The sequence below is a fragment of the Pogona vitticeps genome, chromosome 2 (assembly GCF_051106095.1).
Source record: "Pogona vitticeps strain Pit_001003342236 chromosome 2, PviZW2.1, whole genome shotgun sequence".
NCBI lineage: Eukaryota > Metazoa > Chordata > Lepidosauria > Squamata > Agamidae > Pogona > Pogona vitticeps.
Window position 1 is genome coordinate 74956759 of NC_135784.1, and position 26752 is coordinate 74983510.

At 43.9% G+C, this 26752-nt stretch overlaps 1 protein-coding gene across 2 annotated transcripts in view; it reads left to right on the forward strand.

The window, feature by feature from the left end:
• The first annotated feature begins 224 nt into the window (after positions 1–224).
• Positions 225–26752, forward strand: part of CENPP (centromere protein P) — a 225166-nt gene continuing 198638 nt past the window's right edge. Inside the window, exons 1-6 of one of the 2 annotated variants that reach the window (XM_020806629.3) lie at positions 225–514; positions 1598–1753; positions 3135–3292; positions 5726–5817; positions 7880–7968; positions 26534–26630. In XM_020806629.3, coding sequence (XP_020662288.3) covers positions 1617–1753; positions 3135–3292; positions 5726–5817; positions 7880–7968; positions 26534–26630 — 573 coding nt within the window. In that variant the 5' untranslated portion in view covers positions 225–514; positions 1598–1616. The remainder of the gene's footprint in view (positions 515–1597; positions 1754–3134; positions 3293–5725; positions 5818–7879; positions 7969–26533; positions 26631–26752) is intronic. The other variant, XM_020806630.3, reaches the window with a different exon arrangement.

Sequence of the window (26752 nt, forward strand, 5' to 3'; positions counted from 1 at the left end):
GCAACGTTTTAGCGGAAGCCATAGAGCTGTTCCCATCGCTTTCCAGTCGTTGGCTATTTCGAAATTCTGCAGAAAAACGCAAATACAACCCGCGGCTCCTCTTCCCTCCCCCCTTTTTTTTCAGTCGGAAATTTAAGCTCTGCCCCTGTTTTCCTCGACACCCCAACCAGAGACCACTGTTTCCTAGCCGGTCAGGTATATTCGGAACACTATTGGACTGAACTATCTGATGCATAGGAAACGGGGGAGATGGAAAGAGGGAGGGCGCAGTGGTTCTCCTTTGCGTCGCTGCGAAGGATTTTCTGTTCGGAAACAGGCGAAACTACGGAGTCGAAGGACTAAGAGGGAGGCCGAAGGTCCGGTATTGGGTTTTTAGGACCCTTACCCTTCCTCTATGTCTATGCCTTCTCCTCCCCGCCTATGCAACGTGATGGTAGAGTCCGAGACGGACTGAATTTGGCGGTTCGTTCAGAGAGGGCGAGTGGCGCCGAGTCGCTTTGGTGGGCCTGACGGGGTCGGTTGGTTTGTTTTTTCTCTTTGAAGAAAAGGAGGGGCTGCTGCTGCTGCTGCTGCTATTATTATTATTATTATTATTATTATTATTATTATTATTATTATTATTATTATTATTATTATTATTATTATTATTATTATTATTTTATTATTATTATTATTATTTCGGTAGTGCCAGGTCCCAGCTGCTTTGACAAGAATATCTCTGAGCATGTACAGTCTTCCTTTTGCCTCACACACACACAACCCCCGCCCTGGCCGCTTATTGGGCTTTTCAGGCCAAGGGAGTTGGCAGACTTTTGCCTCATGAAATCCACTGGGAGTGGGTGGGGAAGAGAGGATTTCCGTGGGTGCTGATGATGGCACGCTGAGTCCTCCTCTTGTGGGCGACCCCCGCAAGTGGCAGAGACTTTTTGTTGTGGTCCTTCTGATGTGCAACCCTCAAGTTCCTTTGAAAGAGTGACCTCAAGAAGGTTCTGTCATTAACAGCCCGGCTCAGGGCTCTCAAAGCAACAGCAGCAACAAAAACCCTTTAATTGAATCATTATTGATTATTTGTTTATTGAGGAGAAACCCTAGACCTTTTTTTTATTTAATTAACTTACCTCATCACCGCTCCTCTCCATGATGAAGTGTGTTTATGGCTCATCTGTGTTTTAGGTTTCTTTCAAAATCAGGCATTTCTTTCCTAGAAGGTGTCTTGGCCTGTGATCCACTTCCTCTGCATTAATTTATATGTTGAGTTTACTAGGGAGTCTCATTTAAAGTCAATTTAAGTTTCTAGATATCTGACAAGAAAGCAAATAGGTGTTGTTTTATTTCTAAAAAGAGTAAAGTACAAAAATGGTTACCTTTCCATAGCCCCACTATTTGTCCCTGGAGAAGAACCAGTCTTTGTCCCAGGATGCTCCTAGAAGAAGGATATAGTAAACCACTTCTGAGTGCTGTCTACGTAGAAAACCCTGCAAAGAGTTGCTATAAGTTGGAATTGATTTGACAGAATGTTGTTGTTACTATTACTTTACTGGGGAAATATTATTATATTTTTCTTAATTGCTGTTACTGTGGTTTTTTCTTCTTCTAGGAACTCAAGCATGTGAGAAATGGATAACAATCATATTCAAGTTTATAAAGATGAAATCAGATCTTTGGAGGAAGAAATTAAGATGCTGGCAGAAGAATACGAATGTAGTCAACATGGTTCAATGGCTTATTCTGATGGGGAGATAAGGATGGATATGTATGCAATTTCAGAGTCTATATATATGTTTGTACTGGTGTTTCTTGTACCTAATTTTTCAAGGACTTGAATCTTTTCCTTACCTTAGACTACTGGTCCTCAACCTTGGGCCTCCAGATGTTCTTGGACTTCAGCTCCCAGAAATCCTGGCCAGCAGAGGTGGTGGTGAAGGCTTCTGGGAGTTGTAATCCAAGAACATCTGGAGGCCCAAGGTTGGGGACCACTGCCTTAGACTACTGGGAACAAGTGAGTTCAGTTTATACCTTACTACATGCATACTACTACAGGGACGTGGTGGCGCTGCGGGTTAAACCGCAGAAGCCTCTGTGCTGTAAGGTCAGAAAACTTGTAGTCGTAAGATCGAATCCACACAACGGAGTGAGCCCCTGTCGCTTGTCCCAGCTCCCACGAATCTAGCGGTTCAAAAGCATGCAAAATGCAAAAATGCGAGTAGATAAATAGGTACCACCATGGTGGGAAGGTAATGGTGTTCTGTGTCTAGTCGCACTGGCCCCGTGACCACGAAAGATTGTCTTGAGACAAATGCTAGCTCTATGGGTTGGAAACGGAGATGAGCACTGCCCCCTAGAGTCGGACACGACTGGACAAATTGTCAAGGGGAACCTTTACCTTTACCTTACATGCATGAAGACAGCAGAGATACTGGCTGTATAAATAAGTTCCGGTGTATCTCTGAAGGCCAAAATAGAGAGCAAATTTTCTTAACACAGACTATATATTAATAACTTAGCTTTTTGTAATATTGTTTTCTGCCCTGAAAGACTTTGCTTTCATCTCCAGAAACAACTATTAACTTATGGCAAATCCACTGGTATGCACCTTATCATTCTGAATTGGTCTATTGCTTCATGTAATTAACATAGTCCTATTCCTGTGGTAATGAACCATTTTCACTTTGTTTTCTCAGTATTCACTCTCAGCATCACATAAATATATGAGCAGAGTGCAGTACTTGTACTCGTGTTTAAAGAAGTAATTTTTCCCCATGAAACTTCCCACTAAGATAGATTGGTTAGCTTTTAAAGCACCACAATATTTTGCCGTTTTTAAAGCCAGTACATATGTGTGAAGTCATTGCTGTCAACTTCTGTTGTACTCATTCACGAAGTTGAGTAGGTATTATAACACAAATTATTGCATTTGGTAAATTTGTAGCTGAATGGCAACATTATTTATATGAATCAGATTCAGTCATAATGATCAATAATCATGATACTTGTTCTTTCCTTCCCCTGTGCACTTGGCTTTAGCACTAGTAGTCCTGATTTTTTTAAATACCACTATTATGAAACACTTTGATTCCAATCTTTGTGCTTTCAAAGGGATGTAGAGGATAATTTTGCCTTGTTTTCTGTTGCAGGAAGTCGTTTAAAGGAAACCTCCAGGAAGATCTTAAGCACTATGAATCATTTCCAGACTTGGAAGCTCAGCTTGATTTATTAGAATCTGATCTCTCTTTCATAATGAAACTTACAGGCATTTGCTTCACATATTATTCCAGACAACCTGTGGAGAAAAGTAAGTGTTTTGGTTGTTTATGCCATTATTTGCCTAGAAAATCTTGCTTCTGTATGAGATTTGTTTTGTATAGAACACAAATATTGTTTATCTTTTTGGAAGATGGGGCTATAGTCATAAACATGTATGATTGCTAGTGGCATATTCACTCACCTTCGTTGATGTACTGGCTTAAACCAGTTTATTACAGTATTCTGGCTTGTTTTGGTGGTGAATCTAGACAATAATTACATTTTGTCTTGCATTGCCTGGTTTTAACAGGGGGAAGAAATCAATAGCAGGAACTACATTTTTTAAAAAAAATACAGTAATTGTTTTGCTTTATCTCATCCACCATATTGCTTTCCAAAAAGTATTGGGTAGATGCCCTAATAGACTCTCAGATCAGTCATATTGGGAAACCTTTTTAAATTGGTTGTCCCAATCTCTGGTAGTCAGACAGATGCAGACCTTGTTAGCTTTATGGCTTAAAGTTATGAAGGCAAGGTGCCTTTAACCTTGGTCTTCTCTTTTCTTGTGTGGAATAGAATGAATTCATAAGCTTTTGTTTTTGTTGTTGTTGTTTAGTCTTTAAGTCGTGTCTGACTCTTTGTGACCCCATGAACCAGAGCACACCAGGCCCTTCCACTATTTTTATTCTACATTCACTATTGTGATGTCTATTCTTAGACAAGCGTTTGATACCTTAACTATGGTTTGTCAAAATTTGACAGCTTTAAATCTTAGTTTATGAATCTGATTTGTTGAATTGAACCACGGGGAAGAGTAAGAACAGTTCAGGATTAGGATGGCATGTTAAATTACTGTTACTGTAAAAGCAACATAGATGCTTCTGATCGGGGTGAACAGGAGCATGGTGGGTTTTGATTTTTTTGCTAGATAATGAAATCTCTTTCATTATCAAAAACATGAAATCTCTTTTACTAGATAATGAAATTTCTAGGAGTTGACAGGTGTTTATTTTGTTCTGATAGAACAACTCAGTTAAGTTCCCTCTCTGCATCATTCTTAATTTTTGGAAGCTGCTTTCATATATCACTTTGTATCATTTTTGAAAATATGCTACTTTGTTTTCTATATAAGGTGCCACCCCTCCACAATTTAGTTTTTCCATTCAGTAGCCAGAATCGTACTGATGTTCATGCACAGTTTATGTAACTTTCAGTGGTTAATTTTAGCAAATTGATAAGTTATTGGGGTGCATCTTGGTTGTTCGGGCTGGCATGTGACAGGCATATAGGCAACTTTAACTATAGTTTGCTATAGTTGGCTACTGCGAGTTATGCATACCTTACATGAACCTAAGCAGGTTCTTGGCTAGCATGTGAACTATAGTGTTCAACTTAAAATGTGCTCATTGGAACTAAATGCATTTTTCTAAAAGTTTGCTTATTATTTATTTATATAATGGTGCAAAGGTTCTTGCGGAACTATGTTAGTGTTCTGGTTGCAAGGACAGGACTCTTCTGAAGCCTTGTGGTACAGTGGTTAAACTGCAGCCAAAACTACTCATGACCAGGTTCAATCCCAGGTAGCCGGCATAATTAAATTGTAAATCACCGAGAGAATGCTTTAAGGACTATAGGGTGGTATATAAGCAACTTGCTTTTTGTTAGATAGGTTAGTGCTTTTAATGTTATTATTTGCTTGGTTTTAGTGTTTACTTATGTTTAGCTATGTTTTAGTGTTACTGGTTTCAGATTAGAGATGGGGGTATTCATATTTGTATATGAATACAAATATCCATGCACAGCTGGACTTAAGGGTCTGGCCCCGTCCACCTATGCGTCTGGTGGCGGCCTCGGTCAGCCTTCCAGCCACTCCTGGAGCCCGATCTCTTCCTACTTGGCAAGCCACTCCAGGCAGGGGGAGAGTGGATGAGTCTCCCTGCATGGCTGCTGAGTGGCCAGCCAAGCGGAAAGAGAGTGGTGCTTCAGGAGTGATTGGAAGGATAAGCGAGGCCGCCGGATGCATGAGTGGATGGGGCCGGACCTTCATTAAGTCCAGCCGTGTGGGGATATTCATATACAAATATAGGCATCCTTCAGTCTCAAGAGACTATGGTAACGTGCTCTGAATAGAGGTCTTCGAACAGTGTTTAGTGTGCCTGAGAAGGGCAATTTAAGAATGACAATCCCTTCCACACTGAAGACAAATACAATCTGTCCTCTTCCAGCTCCCTGATTTTTCTGGTTTCGGGCCTGCCTCAGCCTGCCGAACAAGGGTCTCTTCAAATTGGGAGAGGCCATGCTGTATCGCCTGCCTCCAGGCTGAATGCTCAGATGTCAAGATTTCCCATCTGTTGAGGTCCATTCCTAACGCCTTCAGATCCTGAATACCCCCATCTGTATTTCAGATATTTTTGTGATACAGACAAGGAAGAACTGACGTCTCTAATTATCATATATTTTTTCAAATTTCTATTCATTGCAGGTGGAATTAAAATTGCACATAAGTATAGGTTATCGGGAAACTGTCAGTCAGTGTCCTTTCAGGTGGAATTTCAACTTCTGGGAGGAAATCAGGTAATTTTTAGCAATCCTTTTTTTCTAGAAAACCTAGTAGATTTGATGGCAAAGAAAATTATTGAACTATTATTTTCCTTGCTGGCTAAGTAGCTCAATAGTTTAGGTATCTAGTTACAGAGTCATAGGTTAGGATTTAAATTACCTGCTGTGCCCTCTGGGATAAGAGCCAGCCTGTGTAGCCTTGGGCAAGCTGCATAGTCCCAGGATGCTCCAGAAGAAGGGAATGGTAAACTACTCCTAAGTATTTGTTACCTGGAAAATCCTGGAAATGGTCACTATAAATCTTAATTGACTTAACTGTACACAACAATTATTATTATTATTTTAATTGTCATTTATTTATTTATTTTATATCCCGCCTATCTGGTTGGTTAAAACCACTCTAGGCGGCTAACAGCATAAAATAGAACAGTGAATATATATAAAACAATTTTACATAAAAATAGACATGATAAAATAGACAAATAGAAGGGTAAATATTAGTGGGTAAATATAAGTATGAATAGAAACAAGATTGTCCTTGTCCACAGAGTTGCAAGGTATAAAATAAGATACAAAGGGAAAAAGAAATGAGGAAGGAAAGGAAAAGAAACTGAGCATCTAATATGGTCTCAAACATTTATGATAATCTTCTCTAATGGGAAACAGGTGAGAGGAGGAAACCAAGCAGAGTGGGTCTCTTAATAGAGATGACAAAGTAGTCACGCAAAGTGTTTCCCTCATCTCTTATAATGCTTTCTGACAGAAGATAGTTCTGACAGGACTCTTTGTTCTGTTTATGTTATTCCAAAACACATGAAAGGTGAGTTAGTAGCTTGTTTTGTTCTGATTCTTGAGTGCTTAAAATAAGCTGTGAATTGCTTTGCAGACAGCAGACCTAAACTAAATTGTCCTTATCTGGTAACTGAAATTTTATAATTTTCTCTTTTGACCACCAGAGGGTGCTTTGATATAAATGTGCAAACTTGACTTTTAGATTGATTTTGCTGAAGATATGACACATTTGTCAGATAGAAGATGAACATACGTAACAGTTTTTTTAAAACAGTATCAACTTGCTCTGATAATGCAGGTCATCCCTTTCGTGTTTTATTGCTACTTCCTTAGGAATAACCCACCGTGTCTTTGTTTCACTGCAAAGGAGGAAGTGTATTATTTCTTGGTTATTTAATGGTCCTTTGTAAATTAAAGACAGATGGCAGACCTTACCCAAGAAAATAGAATTAACTACATTATACTCCCAGCCATTCGTGCTTTCTCTTCCAGACGTGCTAAGAGAAACACTAATAGTTCATGCTGAATCTTCAAGGTAGATAGGGTTGTGTGTGAGTTCCAGTAGTAAGAAGTATTAAATTGTAACTTACCATCAGGAAATTGCCAGTATGGCATTTTTTGTGTGCTAAAAAAGAAGGGTACTGCACTCTTAGTGTCCTTAGCTTCAGTGGTAGTAACTCATGTAGGATTCCACTGTTTAGCAGAATTATTATGAGAGGGCTAATGGATACTCAGAACATGTGTACTGTCCCAACACTCCTACATTATAATACAAACTTCTCTTCTGGAAAGACTTTTTAGGGACATCTGTGTTCTGGTGTTTTGATTGGTAGTTTCTTGCCCTTTCTTTCTTTATTTAGGTCAGGTCAAATACTAGAATTAATGTTTCCATTATCTTACACGCTATGCTGTGGCATGCTACTGTAATGCAGTCGCTGGTACTAGGCATCATACATAATATAACATGCCCCAAAATTGTAAATCTTTCATATTTACAGGGAATTAGGATCACAATTCTTTTTCTTCATGAGGTATAAAATTGCCCTGCAAATACCCTGAGCCTAAGGAAACTGCAGGCTTGAGAGCAAGTAGCCAGAATTTTAAATCTATTTCATTCAGTTTTCCAGTTGAACAATCATGTTGAAACATCCAAATCTCAGGATAACATCCAGTTTATTTTACCGTTTTATTATGTAAGTTGATGTTATTTTACTCTAATTTGCATAGAAATTTGAATATTTTCTATCTCAGCTTTGTTTAATGATCATTTCAATTTTTTTTTCAGAATAGCAAAAATTTTTCAGCCATTGTTTCTGATCTTAACATTATCATAGAATCTGAGGAACATTCTGATTTAAGCAGGCTTGTATCCAGGTGAGACTTTTATTAATATCAAGCAATACATTTTAAGCTGTTCTGTTAATTAATTTGTTGTCCAAGTGTGGGTTTATCATTGGCATTATTCAGCACTGTTGTCGTAATAGTGATTTTTGAAAGAAAATGTTAGTTATTAGCTTATTCAGATTTTGAGTTTTGGACATGCTTGAAAATTTAGAAATTTCTATCCAGAAATGCTGTTTATAGTTCATTTTGTAGAGAAATGCTATCTTATTTGTTAAATGGAGTTCATTTTATTTTATGTGATTAATCTATGAAGGCTGTTGCTATCATCATTTAGTTTTATCACAAGATCACAGACTTGTAGAGCTGAAAGGGACTCCATAGGGGTGATTAAATCCATCCCTCTGCTGAAGAAAATCTGCAGCCATAACATCCCTGACAGATGGCTATCCAACTTCTGTTTAAAAACTTTCAGGCAAGGAAAGTCCACATTTTTTTAAAAAAAGTCCATTTCACTGTCATCCCTAATTGTCAAGAATTTCTTTCTGATGTTTAGTTAAAATCTTCTTTCTTGTAATTTAAATGCATTATTTCAGGACCTGCCATTTGAAGCCATTTTTAGAAAACTATCTTGCTGCTATCACTTCTCCATCTTCTCTTCTCCAGATTAAAGATGCTCAGATATTTAAGGCATTCTGCACTTCGATAGTTCTCCGAGTGCCTTTTGGCTTTATGGTACATTTTGGAAATGTTCTGAGTTTTCCTAAAGTGCATTGTAACTTTGGCCTTTCTCTGAAGTTTTAGGCTAGTGAGAAAGTGTAATGTTTGATTTCATGCTGCTTTTGGTGTGGTCTGGGTGCCTCTTAAAGTGATGAGAGCCGAAAGAAAAGTATTGCTGTGAGTGTAGAGATATCATGACAACATAGACTATATCCTGGTCAAGTGGTCGACCAGACCAGATGGGCGGGATATAAATAGAATAAATAAATAAATAAATAAAATTTTATCCTTTATTATCCTTTATATTGTCTTATATATACTACCAGTAGCTTTCTGATTCACTGTTTGGCAATAAATACTTTGTAGCATGAAAACATCTGGCAAAAATTAGTTGTTCGCATCTGAAATAAGTCTCTTCCTTCTTATATATATTTTTATGAGGCAGCATTTTTGTTAGTACTCCAAATAAGGAAATATGGGTAATAGTTTGTGATGTAATCTTGTAGTACTCCAAAAGTAGCTCTTTTCTCAGGATAAAGATCAATAAGTAGAGAGTACAATGAGGCATGATCCAGTTACTAGACATTTACTAAATATAGTACAGAAAGCAAATAGAATAAGCCACAGAGAAAATACAACTAGGGATACAAAATACTTCTAAAATCAGTTCTTGTGTGCATTTATAATGAATTTTATCTGGAACTGGAGGAAATTGTGCAGGAAAGAAAAGGAAATTTTGGTAAGCAACAAGGGGTCTGGATAAGTCTGGAAAAAATGAGTGGGGGAAAGGATACATTAAAAGTGCAATGGGATCTATAGAGAAGTAGATACTGAGCAGAGGAAGTTGAATGGGCATTATTTGGGTTATAGTATTACAGTGGTGCCCCGCATAATGAGCAATTCGTTTAACGACGAATCTGCATAGCGTCGTGTTATAACGATGTTTTAGATGGCCAAAAATTGCTTTGCGATGATCAGTAAGCGTTTCGCTTACTGATTTTCCCATAGTGATGTTTTCTCTCACAACTGATCAGCGGTTCCAAAATGGCCACTGGGTAAAGAAAATGGCCGCCCACAGTGTTTTCGTGCCCTTTCCTTGCTTACCGGGCAGCGAAAATGGCGGCCGCATGGAGGATTTCCGGATAACGGTGAATTTTTTGCCCATAGGAACGCATTAAATGTGTTTTAATGCGTTTCTATGGGCTTTTTTGCCCCGCATAGCGATGAATCCGGATAGCGACAATTTTTTTTGGAACAGATTATCGTCGCTATGCGGGGCACCACTGAACAAAATTTTGATTGGGTCTGAAGGGCCTATCTGCTATTAGTGGAATTGAATTTGGAGAGTCAGAGCTTCTCTGAAGGTATTTGTATCTCTTAGTGGATAGCCATCAAGGGGGTGGAAAATATTTTGGAAGTTCTCAGGCATTTGTATGTGGAGTGGAGACATGAATGAATTTAGAACAAACCAGTCCTGTTTAGTGGCTGGTGTAGTTAGAGATAATTACTGCCTTGTAAAGCATAGAGATTGGAAAAATGTCAAATTGGCTGTCTTATTGAAGCTATCAGTGGACTTTCCTGTCATATTTGGAGGGATGAAATAGCTGAAAAAACCTAGCCATTGAGAATATATGTGAAAGAAGTCTGTTTGCGACTGTATAAAGAAAACAGAACATGTAAGCTCAAGTTTCTGTGAATTTTTGTGAGTTTTTATTTGTACAGTGGTGCCTTGCTTAGCGATGTTAATTTGTTCTGAAAAAATCACTGCTAAGCGATAACATCGCTAAGCGAAATAAAAAAAGCCCATAGAAATGCATTAAAACGTGATTAATGCGTTCCTATGGGCTTAAAACTCACCTTTGAGCGAAAATCCTCCATAGCGCTGCCATTTTCGGTGCCTCTAAAGCGAGGAATCCATGCCTGAAAACAGCGGGTGGCCATTTTGTTTACCTGGCAGCCATTTTGAAACCGCCGATCAGCAGGTCAAAAATGGAGACTTTGCGATGATCTCTTCCCTGCGATCATCGCAAAGCGAAAATAGCCTATAGGGACCATCACAAAGCGATCGCTTTTGCGATCGCAAAAACATTGTCGCAAAGCGATTTCATTGCTAAACGGAGCGATCGCTATGCGAGGCACCACTGTACATAATTTCCAAAGGGGTAGCCATATTAGTTCTTGCAGCTAAATAAAGAAGAGCCTCATGACATCTCTAATATCAAGTAAAGTCTCTGGAAAAGGCAGTAATGTATCTGGAGAAAACAGTGATGCTGGGAAAGGTTGAAGGCAGCAAGAAAAGAGGAAGACCAAATACGAGCTGGATTGACTTCCTAAAGCAGAGGTGTCCAACCTGCTTCCCGCGGGCCACATGCAGCCCAGGATGGCTATGAATGCGGCCCACACAAAATCGTAAACTTATTTACAGTAAAACATTATGAGAATTTTTTTTGTAACTTGATTGCACAGTTCTCGAGCATGAACTTTGTAGATGACAACATTGTGTCACAATGTCACGTAAAATAGATGTACATATACTCTTGCTCTTTGTACATATGCACGGCTTCAGTTTTACAGCTGTGTGCGACTTCCAGTGTTTTTCCCCCAACTCAGACAGTCAAATTGACACCATTTGCTTGTGGGACCTACCATTGCAAACAATGTGCATTTAATGTTATTTAGAAGACAGATAAGCATTCTTATTTGATTATTAAGGGTAATTTCACACCTTGGCGGCATCTCATGCATCTCTTGCCACGCTTTACAATCAGCCCTCTGCCTCGCATTTCATTGGCATCTGAGATGTGGAAGGGCCCACATGTATTTTCCTGTCAATTAATTTTCAAAAGAAAAGTACATATAGTCCCTTTTATTGTTTTTCTAATCCAAGCATGGCTTCTACAGCATCTCAAAAGAACCCCCCAAAAAGAAAAAATACAGATGAAGGAAGATCATTGAATGAAAAGTACAATTACTAGTTTTTTGTTGAGGCAAATAATGTATTGCTTAATTTGTAGGTAATTTGTGCAAGTTTTTTGTGCAAGACTGCAATTTGAAAAGGTATTATATTCAAAAACATTCTGCCAAATTTGGCTCATATCAAGGATTGTGTCGTAATAGCAGAACTTTAAAAAGTCTGTCTTCTCAACAATTTCTCAACAAACCATGAATTTATTAAGCAATGTATGAAAAATGTGTCAGATATAATTTGCCCTGAAAAAAGGGGGATATTTCTAAAATCAGTTTGTCTCACCAGACTATAGGTAGGCGAACTGAAGAAACTGGAAAATCTATCGAAAGAAGTTTGGAGAGCAAAGCTACTAATTTTAAATTTGGCAATCGATGATAGCACTGGTGCTACAAATATAGCTCGACTTGCCATTTTTATTAGCGTATTGATGACAAATATAATAACACTGAAGAAATTGCTTCTTTAGTGCCATTAAAAGACACGACTCAAGTAAGACATTTATATGAAGCACTACAAATATGTTAAAGTGATTTTCTTTGTCCATTATCAACATATCTGGTATAGTTACTGATGGTGCCCCAGTGATGGCAGGTAAAAAAGAGGGACTTGTAAAATTTATAGAAGACAATGTAATTGCCACCAAAACTCATGTTTCATGAAGTATCATTGCATACATCAAGAAAATTTATGCACAAAAGCTTTAAAAATGGATAACGTCATGCAAATCATCAGACTGAATTTCAGAAGGGCCAAAGAATTAAATCATTGCCAATTACAGGAATTCTTGAAAAATATTGATGCTGACTATGGTGACATCATTTACTTTTCAGAAATAGGATAGCTAAGTTGAGGCCAAATGTTAAAAAGATTATGAATTGTGACATGTTATTAAGTCGTTTATGGTATCAAAAACAAAAGTTGTGTCAAAACATGACGATGAAAATTGGCTTACAGATTTAGCATTTTTAGTGGATTGAACCACTCCTTTAAATATTTATTTATTTATTTATTTATTGGACTTATATACCGCCCCATAGCGCTACAAGCACTCTCCGGGCGGTTTACAATTTTAATTATACAGGCTAAACATGCATCTTCAAGGTGAAAAACAATTTATCAATACATTGTTTCAAACTGTAACAGCATTCCAGATGAAACTGAAATTATGGCAAGTTTAAATTAAGTCTAACAATTTTATGACTTTCAACACGTTGGCTAAACATAGTTCTGTGAACAGTGAAAAATATGCAGCCTTGCTTTTCAATTTGATACAAGAATTTGAAAACAGGATTTCAAGATTTTCAGGAAAATAATCAATATTTTGGTATATTTGCCACTCCACTTTCAGTTGACATAAATACGTTACTGCCGATTTTCGAATGGAATGCATAGCTGCATGCTGGCATTCAACTTAAAGGAAAAAATGATCATGTCTCTTTACTGCACTTTTATAGGTTCTATCTTGCCAGAGACATATACCCCTTGCTTCACGATCATGCTTTGTTCATGTCATCGCTTTTTGGCAGCACCTACATTTGTGAGCCTAGGGACCTTGTGGCGCTGCGAGCTAAACCGCAGAAGCCTGTGCTGCAGGGTCAGAAGACCAAGCAGTCATAAGATTGAATCCACGCGACGGAGTGAGCTCCCGTCGCTTCTCCCAGCTCCCGCCAACCTAGTGGTTCAAAAGCATGCAAATGCAAGTAGTTAAATAGGGACCACCTCGGTGGGAAGGTAACAGCGTTCCATGTCTAAGTCGCACTGGCCATGTGACCACAGAAGATTGTCTTCGGACAAAACGCTGGCTCTATGGCTTGGAAACGGGGATGAGCACTGCCCCCTAGAGTCGAACACGACTGGACAAAAATTGTCAAGGGGAACCTTTACCTTTACCTTACATTTGTGAGCAACTATTTTCAAGAATGAAGAACATGAAGAGTAAAATTAGAACCAACACATTCAGTGAGCACCCTGAGAACTCACTGAGAATTGCAACCACTTCCATAAAACCAGATATCGATGCATTCGTTTCTCAAATACGATGTCAAATATCCCACTTGTTTTAAGTTGCCCTCTTTTCTTTTAAAACTAAAAAATATTTAAAATAATCAGTGAAACTTTATTTTTTCAATATGTTCATTTTCTATATTAATGACCGCAAACTTGGGACTTGCTCGACAATTTTAAAAGACTCCTTTTAAAATACATGGTGGCAGATAGCCTGAAAATTATGCACAGACCTGTTTTCGCTCATCAGCTTTCGTTAGCATTGTGTATTTAATGTGTGGCCCAAGACAATTCTTCCAATGTGACCCAGAGAAGCCAAAAGGTTGGACAACTCTATCCTAAAAGGACCCACAAGCTTGAATTGCAAGAGTTGAAAAGGGCTGTTGAGACCAGGACATTTTGGAGTTTGCTCATTCATAGGATCACTATAAATTGGGAATGACTTGACATCACGTAAAGACAACAAAGAGCTTTCATAAATTATAGTCCACAACAATAGTCTCAAAAATGCCATGAGACTGTGTCATAGGAAGGCCTTAGAATTGGTAACTATTAAAATTCTATTCTCTTGAAAATATAATTTTCAAAAAGAGGTTCTCCTGCACAACACATGCCCAGGCAACCTAAATATGTTGAATTTTTTTAAAAGTATCTAATACATTGCAAATATATTTGGCTAAAATCTGGCTATTTTACAATAAATAATTTTCATATTTGTGCACTTCATAGATGCCAGATTTCCTGACAGTTTAGCCCTCTTTCCTTCTTTTTTCTCAGTCAGCTTAATTCCCTTCCCCTCAACTGTTGAAATGGTAGTGAGGTTAGCCCTCACACTGTTGTAATTGTGTGCTGCCTTTAATTCACCTGACTAATCTGTTGAGCTTTATGAAGAAGTTTTATGAATACATATGTATATTTATTCATATACATAAAGAGAATTCTACGCTTGAGAGAGGGACACTGCCCAATCGGGCATCCTCCCCAAGTGTAAGAGGTCTCTTTGCATACTTGTGAATGCGCAAAGAACTGTTTCTTACAAATACAGTGGTGCCTCACATAGCGAGGTTAATCCGTTCCGGATTAACCATCGCTATGAGAAACATCGCTCAACGGAACAAAAAAACCCATTAAAACACATTAAACTTGGTTTAATGCGTTCCAGTGGGCCCAAAACTTACCGTTGAGTGAAGCTTCTCCATAGGGGTGGCCATTTTCGGGCCCTCGCAAAGCGAGGGCACGGTGGGAAAAGTTGCGGCGGTCATTTTGGAACCGCCGATCAGCTGTTTCCCCCCGCTTTGTTGTGCGAAAATCGCTAAGCGAATCGCTTAGCGATCGTCGCACAGCGAAAAAACGCCATAGGGGCCATCGCTGAGCGAACGCTCCAGCGATGGCCCGGACCCCCTCGCTATGCGAATTCATCGCTCAACGGAGCGATCGCTAAACGAGGCACCACTGTATCCAGTAAATGGTTGGGAGGTGGAAAGTGGCATGTGTTTCTGCCAGTGAAGGGAGTTAAACTAGCTGCCAGCTTTAATAGGGAGCTGACAGTGATAGAAAGAGTAGGACAGAGATTAGAGTGGTGATAGTGGAAGACTGAAGTCCAAAGAACTGAGTTGATTATTGAAAGTCTTATCCTGTGGTGGCATGGCAGTGAGGGAATTACTGTTCTCTGCCTCCATTGTGTCTGTAGTCATTGAATGAAGCTGGCTTGATTAATCAATGCTGTATTATTCTCTGGCTGTCAAAAGGAGAATGCAACCCACTCACTAGCTTGTTTTGAAACATTTGCACATTGTTTTCTAAGAGAAACCTTGTGGATCTACTTTGGCATGCCTGCTACAATTAGCAGGGGGTGTAACTTTGGCCCTGATTTTCCTGGTTTGTGTAGCCTGAGATATGCACAGGGTTCTTAGACAGGTGAGGGTCACACTTTACATGGATGCACTTGCCTTTCCTGGTTCATAAAAATGAACCGGGAGGATTGGACAAGAGGTGAAGAGGAGTCGTGGCTGCTATTATATTACAAAGCAGAATTCCAACCTGCCTAATAGGAACAGTAGTAAGACTTTTACTAGAATATCCATCCTTGAACCCCCCTGAATTAGATAATTATTGGCTAGCATCTGATATTGTACTGTCGTGTAAGGTTCTAGAGCAGGGGTTTCAAACTCAATTTACCTGGGGGCCGCTGGAGGCAAATTCTGGGTGAGGCTGGGCCACATCAGATCTTCCTCCAAGCAGAGCAACAGCCCAAGGAAGCCGCTGGGGCCCCAAGGAGGAGGAGGATGGGTGCGAGAGCCCTCCTCGCCGGCCACGACCTCCTCTGGCTCCTTCTTCACTACCACCACCACCACCACCAGCAGGATGAAGAAGCAGAGAAGGGAGGGAGCACCAGCCACTGCCTAGCTGCGGGGGGGGGGGGAAGAGGGCATGACATAAAATTTAAAAAGCCCTCACAGAATCACCTTGCCAAAGGAAAAAAGCACCTCTCGGTACATTGATTTTTATTTATTTATTTATTTATTCGATTTTTATCCCGCCCCTCTAGACAACATCTACATGCAAAATTAAACAAAATGGGGCGGGGCCCCATAGGTGCTTGTGTGTATGTGTGCGCACACAAACACACATACACACACGGAGGTCTGGCAACCTTCCTCTGACGGCCCCCCTCAAAAAAAAGGCGCACTCAGCAGCAGCAGCTACCCCCACCAGAGGAGCAAACTTTGCGAGGCGAGCCCAGGCAGCCTCCAGAGCCGAGGTGGCTGAAGCAGCGGTTGCTGGCTAGGCTGGTGCTGGGGGTGCCGAGAGAGAAAGAGAGCCAGAGAGCCGCTTGCCTGGAAGAGGAGGCGGCAGCTGCTGTTGGTGGCACTGTTGGAGGCGTTCTTCGAGGACAGGCTGGGAGTGAGCTCCGCTCTCAGGCATCGCTTGGTGGCGGCTCAGGGGAAAGGGCTGGCAGCGCACCTCGCTCACCAGCTCTCCCCCAAGACAGTGCATCTTGCACCCTCCATCCGGAACTGCAGGCTGGCTGGCAGGCTGCAGTTCCAGATGGAGGGTGCAAGAGGTGCTGTCTTGGGAGAGAGCTGGCGAACGAGGCTAGGCTTTTTTTTACTCTTGACAGCAGAGGAAGTGTGGCTCCACAAATGGCTCCTGGGCCGCATGTTTGAGACCCCTGTTCTAGAGGCTCCTCAGCTCCAAATGTTTTTGGGTGAGATACATTTTCAATATATAGTGGTGCCCCGCATAGCGACGTTAATCCGTTCCAGGATTAATGTCGCTATCCGGAAACATCGCTAAATGGAAAGAAAAACCCCATAGGAACGCATTAAACCCTGTTTAATGCGTTCCTATGGGGCAAAAACTCACCGTTCAGCGAGGATCCTCCATAGGGGCGGCCATTTTCACCGCCTCGGTAAGCGAGGAATCCGTCCAGAAAACAGCGGGCGGCCATTTTGGAACCGCCAATCAGCTGGCATTTCCCCCAGCTGGCCGGCGGGTGCTTGGAAGGAGCCTCCGGAGGAAGAGGAGGAGATGAAGGGGGAGTCGGAGAGCCAGGCGCCCGGCTGCGGCAGGGCTCTTTCCCTTCCCCCTCCGCCGCCCCGGGAGGATCAAGCCGGCCGGCGGCCGGCCTTTGGAGAAAGAGTAGGAGGTGAAGGGGGAGTCCGGGAGCCAGGCGCCCAGCTGCGGCAGGGCTCGTTCCCTTCCCCCTTCCCCCTCCGCCGCCCTGAGAAGATCAAGCTGGCCGGCGGCCGGCCTTTGGAGGAAGAGGAGGAGGTGAAGGGGGAATCGGGGGGCCAGGCGCCCAGACATTTCCCTTCGCCCGCCGCCTCCGCCGCCCTGGGAGGAGTGAGCCGGCCAAAGCGCCACTCGCCGCCGGCCCTGGACTGAGTGCCCGCCGCCGCCTCCTCGGAGGAAGAGGAGGAGGTGAAGGGGGAGTCGGGGGGCAGGCGCCTGGCCGCACCAGGGCTCTTTCCCTTCCTCCTTCCCCCTCCGCCGCCCCGGGAGGATCAAGCCAGCCGGCGGCCGGCCTATGGAGAAAGAGGAGGAGGTGAAGGGGGAGTCCGGGAGCCAGGCGCCCAGCTGCGGCAGGGCTCGTTCCCTTCCCCTTTCCCCCTCCGCCACCCTGAGAAGATCAAGCCGGCTGGCAGCTGGCCTTTGGAGGAAGAGGAGGAGGTGAAGGGGGAGTTGGGGGGGCAGGCGCCCGGCCGCACCAGGGCTCGTTCCCTTCCCTCTTCCCCCTCCGCTGCCCCGGGAAGATCAAGCCGGCCGGTGGCCGGCCTTTGGAGGAAGAGGAGGAGGTGAAGGGGGAGTCGGGGGTACAGGCGCCCGGCCGCGCCAGGGCTCGTTCCCTTCCCCCTTCCCCCTCCGCTGCCCCGGGAAGATCAAGCTGGCCGGTGGCCTGCCTTTGGAGGAAGAGGAGGAGGTGAAGGGGGAGTCGGGGGGCCATGCGCCTGGACATTTCCCTTCTCCCGCCTCCTCCGCTGCCCCGGGAGGAGCGAGCCGGCCAAAGCACTGCTCGCCGCTGGCCCTGGGCTGAGCGCCCGCCGCCTCCTCCTCAGAGGAAGAGGAGGTGGAGCGGGAGAAGGGGAGCCAGGCGCCCGGCCCTTTCCCTTCGCCCGCCGCCTCCTCAGCGCATATCCCGGCGGCGGGGGCAGGATGGGAGGGATCCAGGTGCCTTTTAGGCATCCCGGGCTTGGATCCGCGCCACACCCCGCTACCCCAGCCATGGTCGGACTCCCGGGAGTCCAACCACGGCTGGGATAGCTGGGCGCGGAGCGGCTCCGGGCATCCGGATCCCTCCCACCCTGCCGCCGCCGAGGCCGGTCTCCCCCGCCGCTCAGCTGGGGAAAAATGCCGGCGGTAGCCTCGGAAGGACCCTTCCGAAGGGTCCTTCTGAGGCCACCGCAGGCATTCCCCTTTGGAGGTGGCATTTTCCCCGAGCTAAGCGGGAGTCCGACCATGGCTGGGTTAGGCGGCGCGGGGAGACTTCAAGCGGCGGCTGCAGGGTGGGTGGGTGGGGTCCGGAAGGCTTCCAGTGCTTTGCCTGGAAGCCATCCAGATCCACCCTGCCTCCGCCGCTGCTGAGAGCCTTCCAAGCTCTCAAAGGGCTTTCTCCAATGTCGGAGAGCTCGGAAGGCAAATGTCGGCGGTTGGCGGTGGCTTCGGGGTCCTTCCGAGGCCGCCGCCCACTGCCGACATTTTCCCCCAGCTGAGCGGCTGGGCTCCCGCTCAGCTCGGGGAACATGCCCCCTCCGAAGGGGAATGCCTGTGGTGGCCTCGGAAGGACCTTTCGGAAGGGTCCTTCTGAGGCCACCGCCGGCATTTTCCCCCACCTGAGTGGTGGGAGTGGTCCTTTGGAGGCTCCCGCCGCTCAGCTGGGGGAAAATGGGGCCTATGGGGAAAAATCGCAAAGCGATTTTTCCTCATAGGCAACATCGCAATGCGATCACAAAAGAGATGGTAAAAAGCCATCGCTATGCGGCTTCGTCGTTAAATGGGGCGCTCGTTATACAAGGCACCACTGTATATTTCAATCAAGCTTCAGGCAAAGTTACAGGATAGAGATGGCTTTGGTCACTTTGCAATATGATCTGTTCTGGAAACTAGACAGGGGAGTGTGCCCCTATTATTCTTGTTGGATCTTTATGTATTTAATTCATTATTTAATTTCTACCCTGCCTTTGTCTCTGTAGTGGAACTCAGGATAGCTTATAACTGATTTTAAAAGTTTTTAAAAATTGTGATACTTACATACGCATGTGCTTGTGTGTATGCGCATGTGAGACGGGGTGAGAGTGGTATCTCTCTCACCAGAGTGCCATCCCTCCTCCATACAGCAGTGAAGGAGGTACAAACCCAGCCTGCCTCATCCCCCAAAAGAACAGAGCAGTGAGGGACAAAAACAAAGGAAATAGAAGGAGAAATGCAAAAGCTAACTGTTGAAGGGACTCAGGGGAAAATGGCGAGAATAGAGCGGAATAAGAGGGTGGAGATAGAGGCGGGGACAGTGGATATAAAAAGGAGAGAGGAGCAGTTACCACAAGGTTGGTAGTGGGCCTGGATGGAGGATCCCTGGACCAGATCATGGGAGAGACTGAGAGTGCCGAAGGAGGAGGCCAACTATAGGAAAAGAAGAGAGATCCCCCTGAGACCATCTTATTGGGGAGATGCAGAAGCCAGAGAGTGGAGGAGAAAGCTGAGAGAAGAAAAGGAGAGAGTAGAGAAAGGAGGGGGAGGCTGGAATGGAGGGTGAACAAAATGAGGAAGAAGGGATACAGGGAGGACCCTGGAAGACCCTCACACCTGTCAGATGTCCCGTGTGGGTGGATGGCTGGACGACTACACCGTGCCCCTGCTGGAAGGTGAAGTGGGACAGGCTTATCAATAGATTGGCCAGGTCCATTTAACTTTGATGAAAGGAACCCGTTCCTGGACAATGAATGGAAACCCCTGGCTGACCCGTTGTCAGAAGGAGAAAGATGTTGGAACCATTTCGTTGACATGGGTCATTTGTTGAATACCCCAATAAATATCACACCTGTTTCCAAACAACAAAAATCTCCTGATTTCTTTGCGCAAAGGAAGGGGCCTAAAGTTGAACCCTCACAGTGCACACACATAAAATACGCTCTTAAAATGAATAAACATATTAAGTAGTCAGAGGCATTTGATTCTGTCAACCATAATCTCCCTCTGACTTCCCCTTCTGAGGCAAGATTTAGAAATGGTGGCTCCAGTCTTTTCTAGAGAAGTGAGCTCAGATGTGGTCTTTGGGGTGTCTGAGGGTTCTGTTCTGTTCTACATGCTATTTAACATGTACACGAAAGTGCTGTGAGTGGCTGTCCAGTGTTTTGAGGTATGATGCCACCAATACAGTGGTGCCCCGCTAGACGCTTATGCCGGCAGACAATGAAATCGCTTCACAATGAGTATTTTGCAATCGCTATTGTGATCACAAAACGATGTTTAGATGGGGAAAATCTGGTTGACGACGATTGGTTCCCTGCTTCAGGAACTGATTTTTCGCTTTACGATAATCAAAACAGCTGATTGTCGGGTTTCAAAATGGCCAGCCGCTGTTTCAAAATGGCTCCCCGCTGTGTTTCCTTGCTTTAAAGGCACCAGAAAATGGCCGCCCTATGGAGGATCTTCGCTGTACGATGAGGTATTTCGCCCATTGGAACTCATTGAGTGGTTTTCAATGCATTTCAATGGGCTTTTTACTTTCGCTTGATGATGATTTCGTTCTACAGCGATTTTGCTGGAATGGATTATCGTCGTCAAGCGGGGCACCACTGTATAAATAACTCCTTCCACCTAAACCTGAGAAAGCTGTTTTATTTCTAGGCTTGTACTTTGTGCCAGGAACTGGATGAACGAGGATGAGTAAAAGCTAAATCCCAATAAGACAAAAATGTTCCGTATCTGTCAAAAAGCATGAGAAGGAATAGTAAACTCTGCTGGATGGGGTTCTGTTATGTTTGAGAACTCAGGCTTGTGTGTAGTGTTGGATTCAGCATTGAATCTGAATGCCCCATTTTTGGCTGTGGCTTATGAATTTGCATAGTTGAAGGTAGGAACCCAGCTGTGCCTGTTGCTTGAGCAGTTTGATCTAGCCATGGTAACACACGCCATAGTTACACATTAATTGGGTTGCTGTAATTCACTCATACAGGGCTGCCTTTGGAAAATACTTTTAATTTTCAGCAGGTCCGAGATGACTTGGCCAGGTTCTTGTCTGGAGCCAGCTATAAGGACCACAAATTCCTTGTTACCACAATTTCACTGGCTACCGGTCAGTTTCTGTGCTGTTTGGGCTGAGGCTATTTGAATGACTGCATTTCCACATATGAACCTTGCCAAATTCTAAGAACTTTGAGGAGCTCAGGACAGAAAAAAAATGGCCTTTTCTGTGGCTGTTCCCAGGCTGTGGAGCTCCCTTCCAAGGAAGCTAGGTTTGCCCCTTCTCGCTTTCCTTCAGCCAGCAGGAAAAGGCCTTGCTTTTCAAGGCAGGCTTCTGAGGAAATGAACAGGCTAACTAGGAACAGACTTTTTATGGGTGATGCTGTGCTTTCTTTTCCTTTTTTTATAGGACTGTTTTTAATTTTTTAAAAGCTTTTAAAGTGTTTTAAAGTGTTTTTTCTTTTGGCTGGATAGTCAGTGGTTTAAGTATCTGGCCGAGAAGCCAGAACATTGCAGTTCAGTTCCCGACTGAACCAGCCTGTGTTGGTGTGGGCAAACTGCACAGTTCCGGGGTGCCCCCAGGAGAAGGGAAGAGTAAACCACTTCTGAGTATTCTCTACTTAGAAAATCCTTTAAAAGGTCACCATAAATCAGAAATGACTTGATTATACATGATTATTATTAAAGTGTTTTTAATTTACTGGTGTTCTAATATGTGTTTAGCTGACTTTTATATTTTTAACCGTAGTTGTTTTTTTAACTATTTTGTAAACTCCTTGAGTACATGTCTAGGTGAACAAAGAAACTAACAAAAGGAATAAGCTAGTAATAATAATAAATGCAATAACACAATTGTTGTCTGATACTGAAGAGATGGCCAGAAGGGTTGCATGAATGGGCAAAAGGGTTGTCCACATGCTGCTTGTATCTTCAGAGGTATGTCTGAACAAAAGATAGCCAATTCTTTGTATGACATACTGGCTGAAAGCTGATTGTGCAGCTCCGGGTGCGCAACAATGATGCCATCATTATCAGTGGTAAATGGCGAGCAAGTAAAGGCAAATCGCAGCTGATTAAGGATACTTCTGATTTAGACTCAAATTTGGTGATAAATTTGCCAGTATTGATGGTATCACTGTTGGGAACATAGAGCTGTGCAATAGGTTTTCAGCCACTGTTTACTTTCTATCAGGTGATTTTATCATATTAATTGTAGATGATACATTGTCATATGTGCATGCCAGTGTTAGTACAGTATATGTATCTCATGGTGCATACAAAAAAAATTGGTTCATATGTGGGTGTTTGAAATTTATGTTCAGCTTGTTTATTGTATCACAATCACACAGTCAGCTAACTCCTTGCATAATTATTCTTAAAAGTTTTTTTAAAAACTTCTGAAGTATTTTAATTTGAGTTTTGTCAACTTGTCAGCTGACATTTGGTCTATTCTTGGTGTGCCAAAATGAGTATTATACCACATCTGGATTCAGTTAGGCATAGCAAGACTCTTAACATCTGTCTGGAGTGGAATAGGGCAAAACATGAAGCAATTCTTGCCATAGCTGGAAAAAGTCATTCTTTTTTCTCTTTTATTAATCTGATTGTGAAATAAGATTTTTTAAACTCTCAGAACTATTTTTTGTAACAAACAAAAGCTAGTAAACAGAAGTTCTGAACTATTTACCTATTTAATTTTCTAAAAATGGGAAAAAGAAGTTATCACAAGTAGCTTGTAGTTGATAGACTTTTAAAAAACATGTTTGTTAAAATGTATAATGTTTCTATTATGACTAGTCTCAACAATTGAATCAAAAATTGAATCTGGGGGAACTATATTCTTTTAAATCTCTATATATGAGATCTAAGCTACCAACATGAATTTGACCTAACTCCGGGAGGCAGTGGAAGACGGGAGGGCCTGGCGTGCTCCGGTCCATGGGGTCACGAAGAGTCAGACATGACTAAATGACTAAACAACAGCAAAAATACGATGGCTGCTTATATAAGCCTTCTGGGGTCTTCAGATCCTCAGGAAAGGCCTTTTTCTCTGTCCTATCACCCTCACAGGCAGTTGGTGAGGACAAGAGAGAGAGAGCCTTCTTGGTGGCTGTTTCCAAGCTAAGAAATTTTCTTTTGAGGAAGGCTCACTAGCCTTTCCTTTATGATCCTTAGTTGGCTGGCCAAGATATTTTCATTTAAGCAAACCTTTGCTGTTCATTGGACCTTTCAGTGGAAGGTGTTTTGTTCCGCTGCTGCTGCTATTTTAAAATAGTTTAAATTTATGTTAGACTTTATTAATTGTTTACTGATTTTAATCTGATTGTTTAATTATTTAATTACCATATTAAATTTATGTCATTTAATTACAGTATTAAATATTTGCTGGATAGAACTTCTGGATAACTCAGTGGTTTAGGCATATGCCTGCGGAGCCAGGGGCTGGGAGTTTGAATCCCCACTGTGGGTTCTTGACAGCTGGATTAAATGATCCATACAGTCCCTTCCAAGTCTGCAGTTCTAGGAATAGTATTAAATAAAGTGGTGCCTCGTTTAACGGGTGCCCCGTTTAACGAGGAATTCACTTAACGAAGAAGATTTTGCGATCGCTTTTGCGATCGCATAACGTTGTTTCCTATGGGGAAAAATCGCTTTGCGCGCTCGGCAGGAGGGGAAAGGAGGCTTCTTTTCCCCTCCTGGCTGATCGCGATCGCCGGCCAGAAGGGCGTTCGGCAGGAGGGGAAAGGACCCTTCCTTTCCCCTCCTGGCCGATCGCCGGCCAGAGAAGCCCCTGCGCGCTCGGCAGGAGGGGAAAGGAGGCTTCTTTTCCCCTCCTGGCTGATCGCGATCGCCAGCCAGAAGGGCGTTCGGCAGGAGGGGAAAGGACCCTTCCTTTCCCCTCCTGGCCGATCGCTGGCACAGACGCCCCTGCGCGCTCGGCAGGAGGGGAAAGGAGGCTTCTTTTCCCCTCCTAGCTGATCGCGATCGCCGGCCAAAAGGGCGTTCGGCAGGAGGGGAAAGGAGGCTCCTTTTCCCCTCCTGGCTGATCGCGATCGCCGGCCAGAAGGGCGTTCGGCAGGAGGGGAAAGGACCCTTCCTTTCCCCTCCTGGCCGATAGCCGGCCAGAGAAGCCCCTGCGCGCTCGGCAGGGGGTGAAAGGAGGCTTCTTTTCCCCTCCTGGCTGATCGCGATCGCCGGCCAGAAGGGCGTTCGGCAGGAGGGGAAAGGACCCTTCCTTTCCCCTCCTGGCCGATCGCTGGCACAGACGCCCCTGGGCGCTCGGCAGGAGGGGAAAGGAGGCTTCTTTTCCCCTCCTGGCTGATCGCGATCGCCGGCCAGAAGGGCGTTCGGCAGGAGGGGAAAGGACCCTTCCTTTCCCCTCCTGGCCGATCACCGGCCAGAGAAGCTCCTGCGCGCTCGGCAGGAGGGGAAAGGAGGCTTCTTTTCCCCTCCTGGCTGATCGCGATCGCCGGCCAGAAGGGCGTTCGGCAGGAGGGGAAAGGACCCTTCCTTTCCCCTCCTGGCCGATCGCTGGCACAGACGCCCCTGCGCGCTCGGCAGGAGGGGAAAGGAGGCTTCTTTTCCTCTCCTGGCCGATCGCCGGCCGGTCAGCCGGCTGAAGAAGCAGGGGTGAGCTGGGGAGGAGGGCGTGGGAGCCTTCCCCCGCCCTCCTGCCCTAGCGCCGGCCCCATTTTCGGCCAGCGGCCAGCTGATCGGTGGCTGCAGCCATTTTCGCGCCCTGCCCTCGCTTAACGAGGGTGCGAAAATGGCTGCCATTATGAGGAAACATCGCTTTACGGTGAGTGTAGAAGCCATTGGAATGCATTAAACGATGTTTAATGCGTTCCAATGGCATTTTTCTATCCGTATAGCGATGTTTTCTCATAGCGATGGTTAATCCGGAACGGATTAACGTCGCTATACGGGGCACCACTGTATTGTATTGTACATGTATATGACTCCCCAAAGGTATAGGATGACCCACCAGTTATTAACCTTGCAGGAGGTGGAGGAGCAGTCAATGGGCAGCAGCAAGAGGTGGCCGAGCGTGGCTGCTTCTTTGCCCCCGTCTCCGCCTCCGCCTCCTCCTCCTCCTGCTGAGCCTGCAAGTGGCACTGGAGGAGACTGCAGCAGAAGGCGGAGATGGGGGCAAAGAAGCAGCCACACTCAGCTGCCTCTTGCTGCTGCCCATTGACTGCCGCCGCCACTAGATCACCTCCTCCAGCGATTGTCTCCTTCGGGCAGGGGACAAGGTGGCGACGTGAGCTGGAGGTAAGCCTTGGCAGGAGGAGACGGCAATTGGATAGCGGTGGTAGCAGTCAATGGGCTGCTTCTTTGCCTCAGCCTCCGCCTCCTGCTGCTGCCTTCCATTTATAAAATGACCCTCAATTTTTCCTATAATTATTCTAGGAAAAAGTGTTGTTTCATACACGGAAAAATACGGCAATTCACTGTATTTTTGGTTGATCCTCTTTCCAAGCAAACTTACTGTATTTTCCTGTGTACAAGATGCCCCGATGTATAAGATGACCCCCACTTTTCTAACAGCAAATTAGAAATTTTGATTGCTGCTTTTCCCGCCACTTCCTAAGCCTGGAGTTTAGCAAACAGAGGGGGAAAGCAGTGATGAAAGGACTGCAGGATCACTTTGATTGATGCTTTCCCCTTCACTTCCTCAGCCCCATGGGGCTTAGCAAAAGGAGGGGTAAAGCGGCAATCAAAGAGCTGCAGGATCACTTTGATTGCTGCTTTCCCCCTCCGGGGGGGGGAAATACTTGCTAAGCTCCATGGGGCTTAGGAAGTGGCGGGGAAAGCAGCAATCAAAGTGATCCTGCAGCCCATTGATCGCTGCTTCCCCCCTCCCTTTGATAAGCCCTGTGGGGCTTAGCAATTGGAGTGGGAAAGCAGTGATCAAAGTGCGGCAGGATTGCTTTTATCCCTTCCCCCCTCCACTTGTTTTGTTCTCTTCTCAGCTTCCGTGTATAAGACAACCATCAATTTTTAGTCTAAAGATGTGACAAAAGTATTGTCTTATACACGGAAAAATACGGTACTAGGCTGTCCTGCATTCCAGAACAGAGAAAGGTACAATGCGAATGATAGTAAACAAACAAACAAATAAATAAATTTAAATGTGCATGGCAGAGTCAAGCCAAGTAAGCAATTCTTGTTAGTTAGTAGAAAAAACTAACATGTATATTTATGGTTTATCTTCTATTTTAGGGTTGAGGAGACTGGGAATCTCTTGATGTTCTTCAAAAGTCTCTCTTGTTTCTCCAAGTGGTGTGAACATCGGAAAAGCACCTTCAACTATTTCAAGGTACTGTTTTTAAATGTTTTATTTCCAGTTGCTGTATTAATTGCTACAATTGTAGAGTAAAAGAACAATGAATTGAGGTAATACTTCTACTTTGTCCAGTGTAGCAAAATATTAGGGCAGTG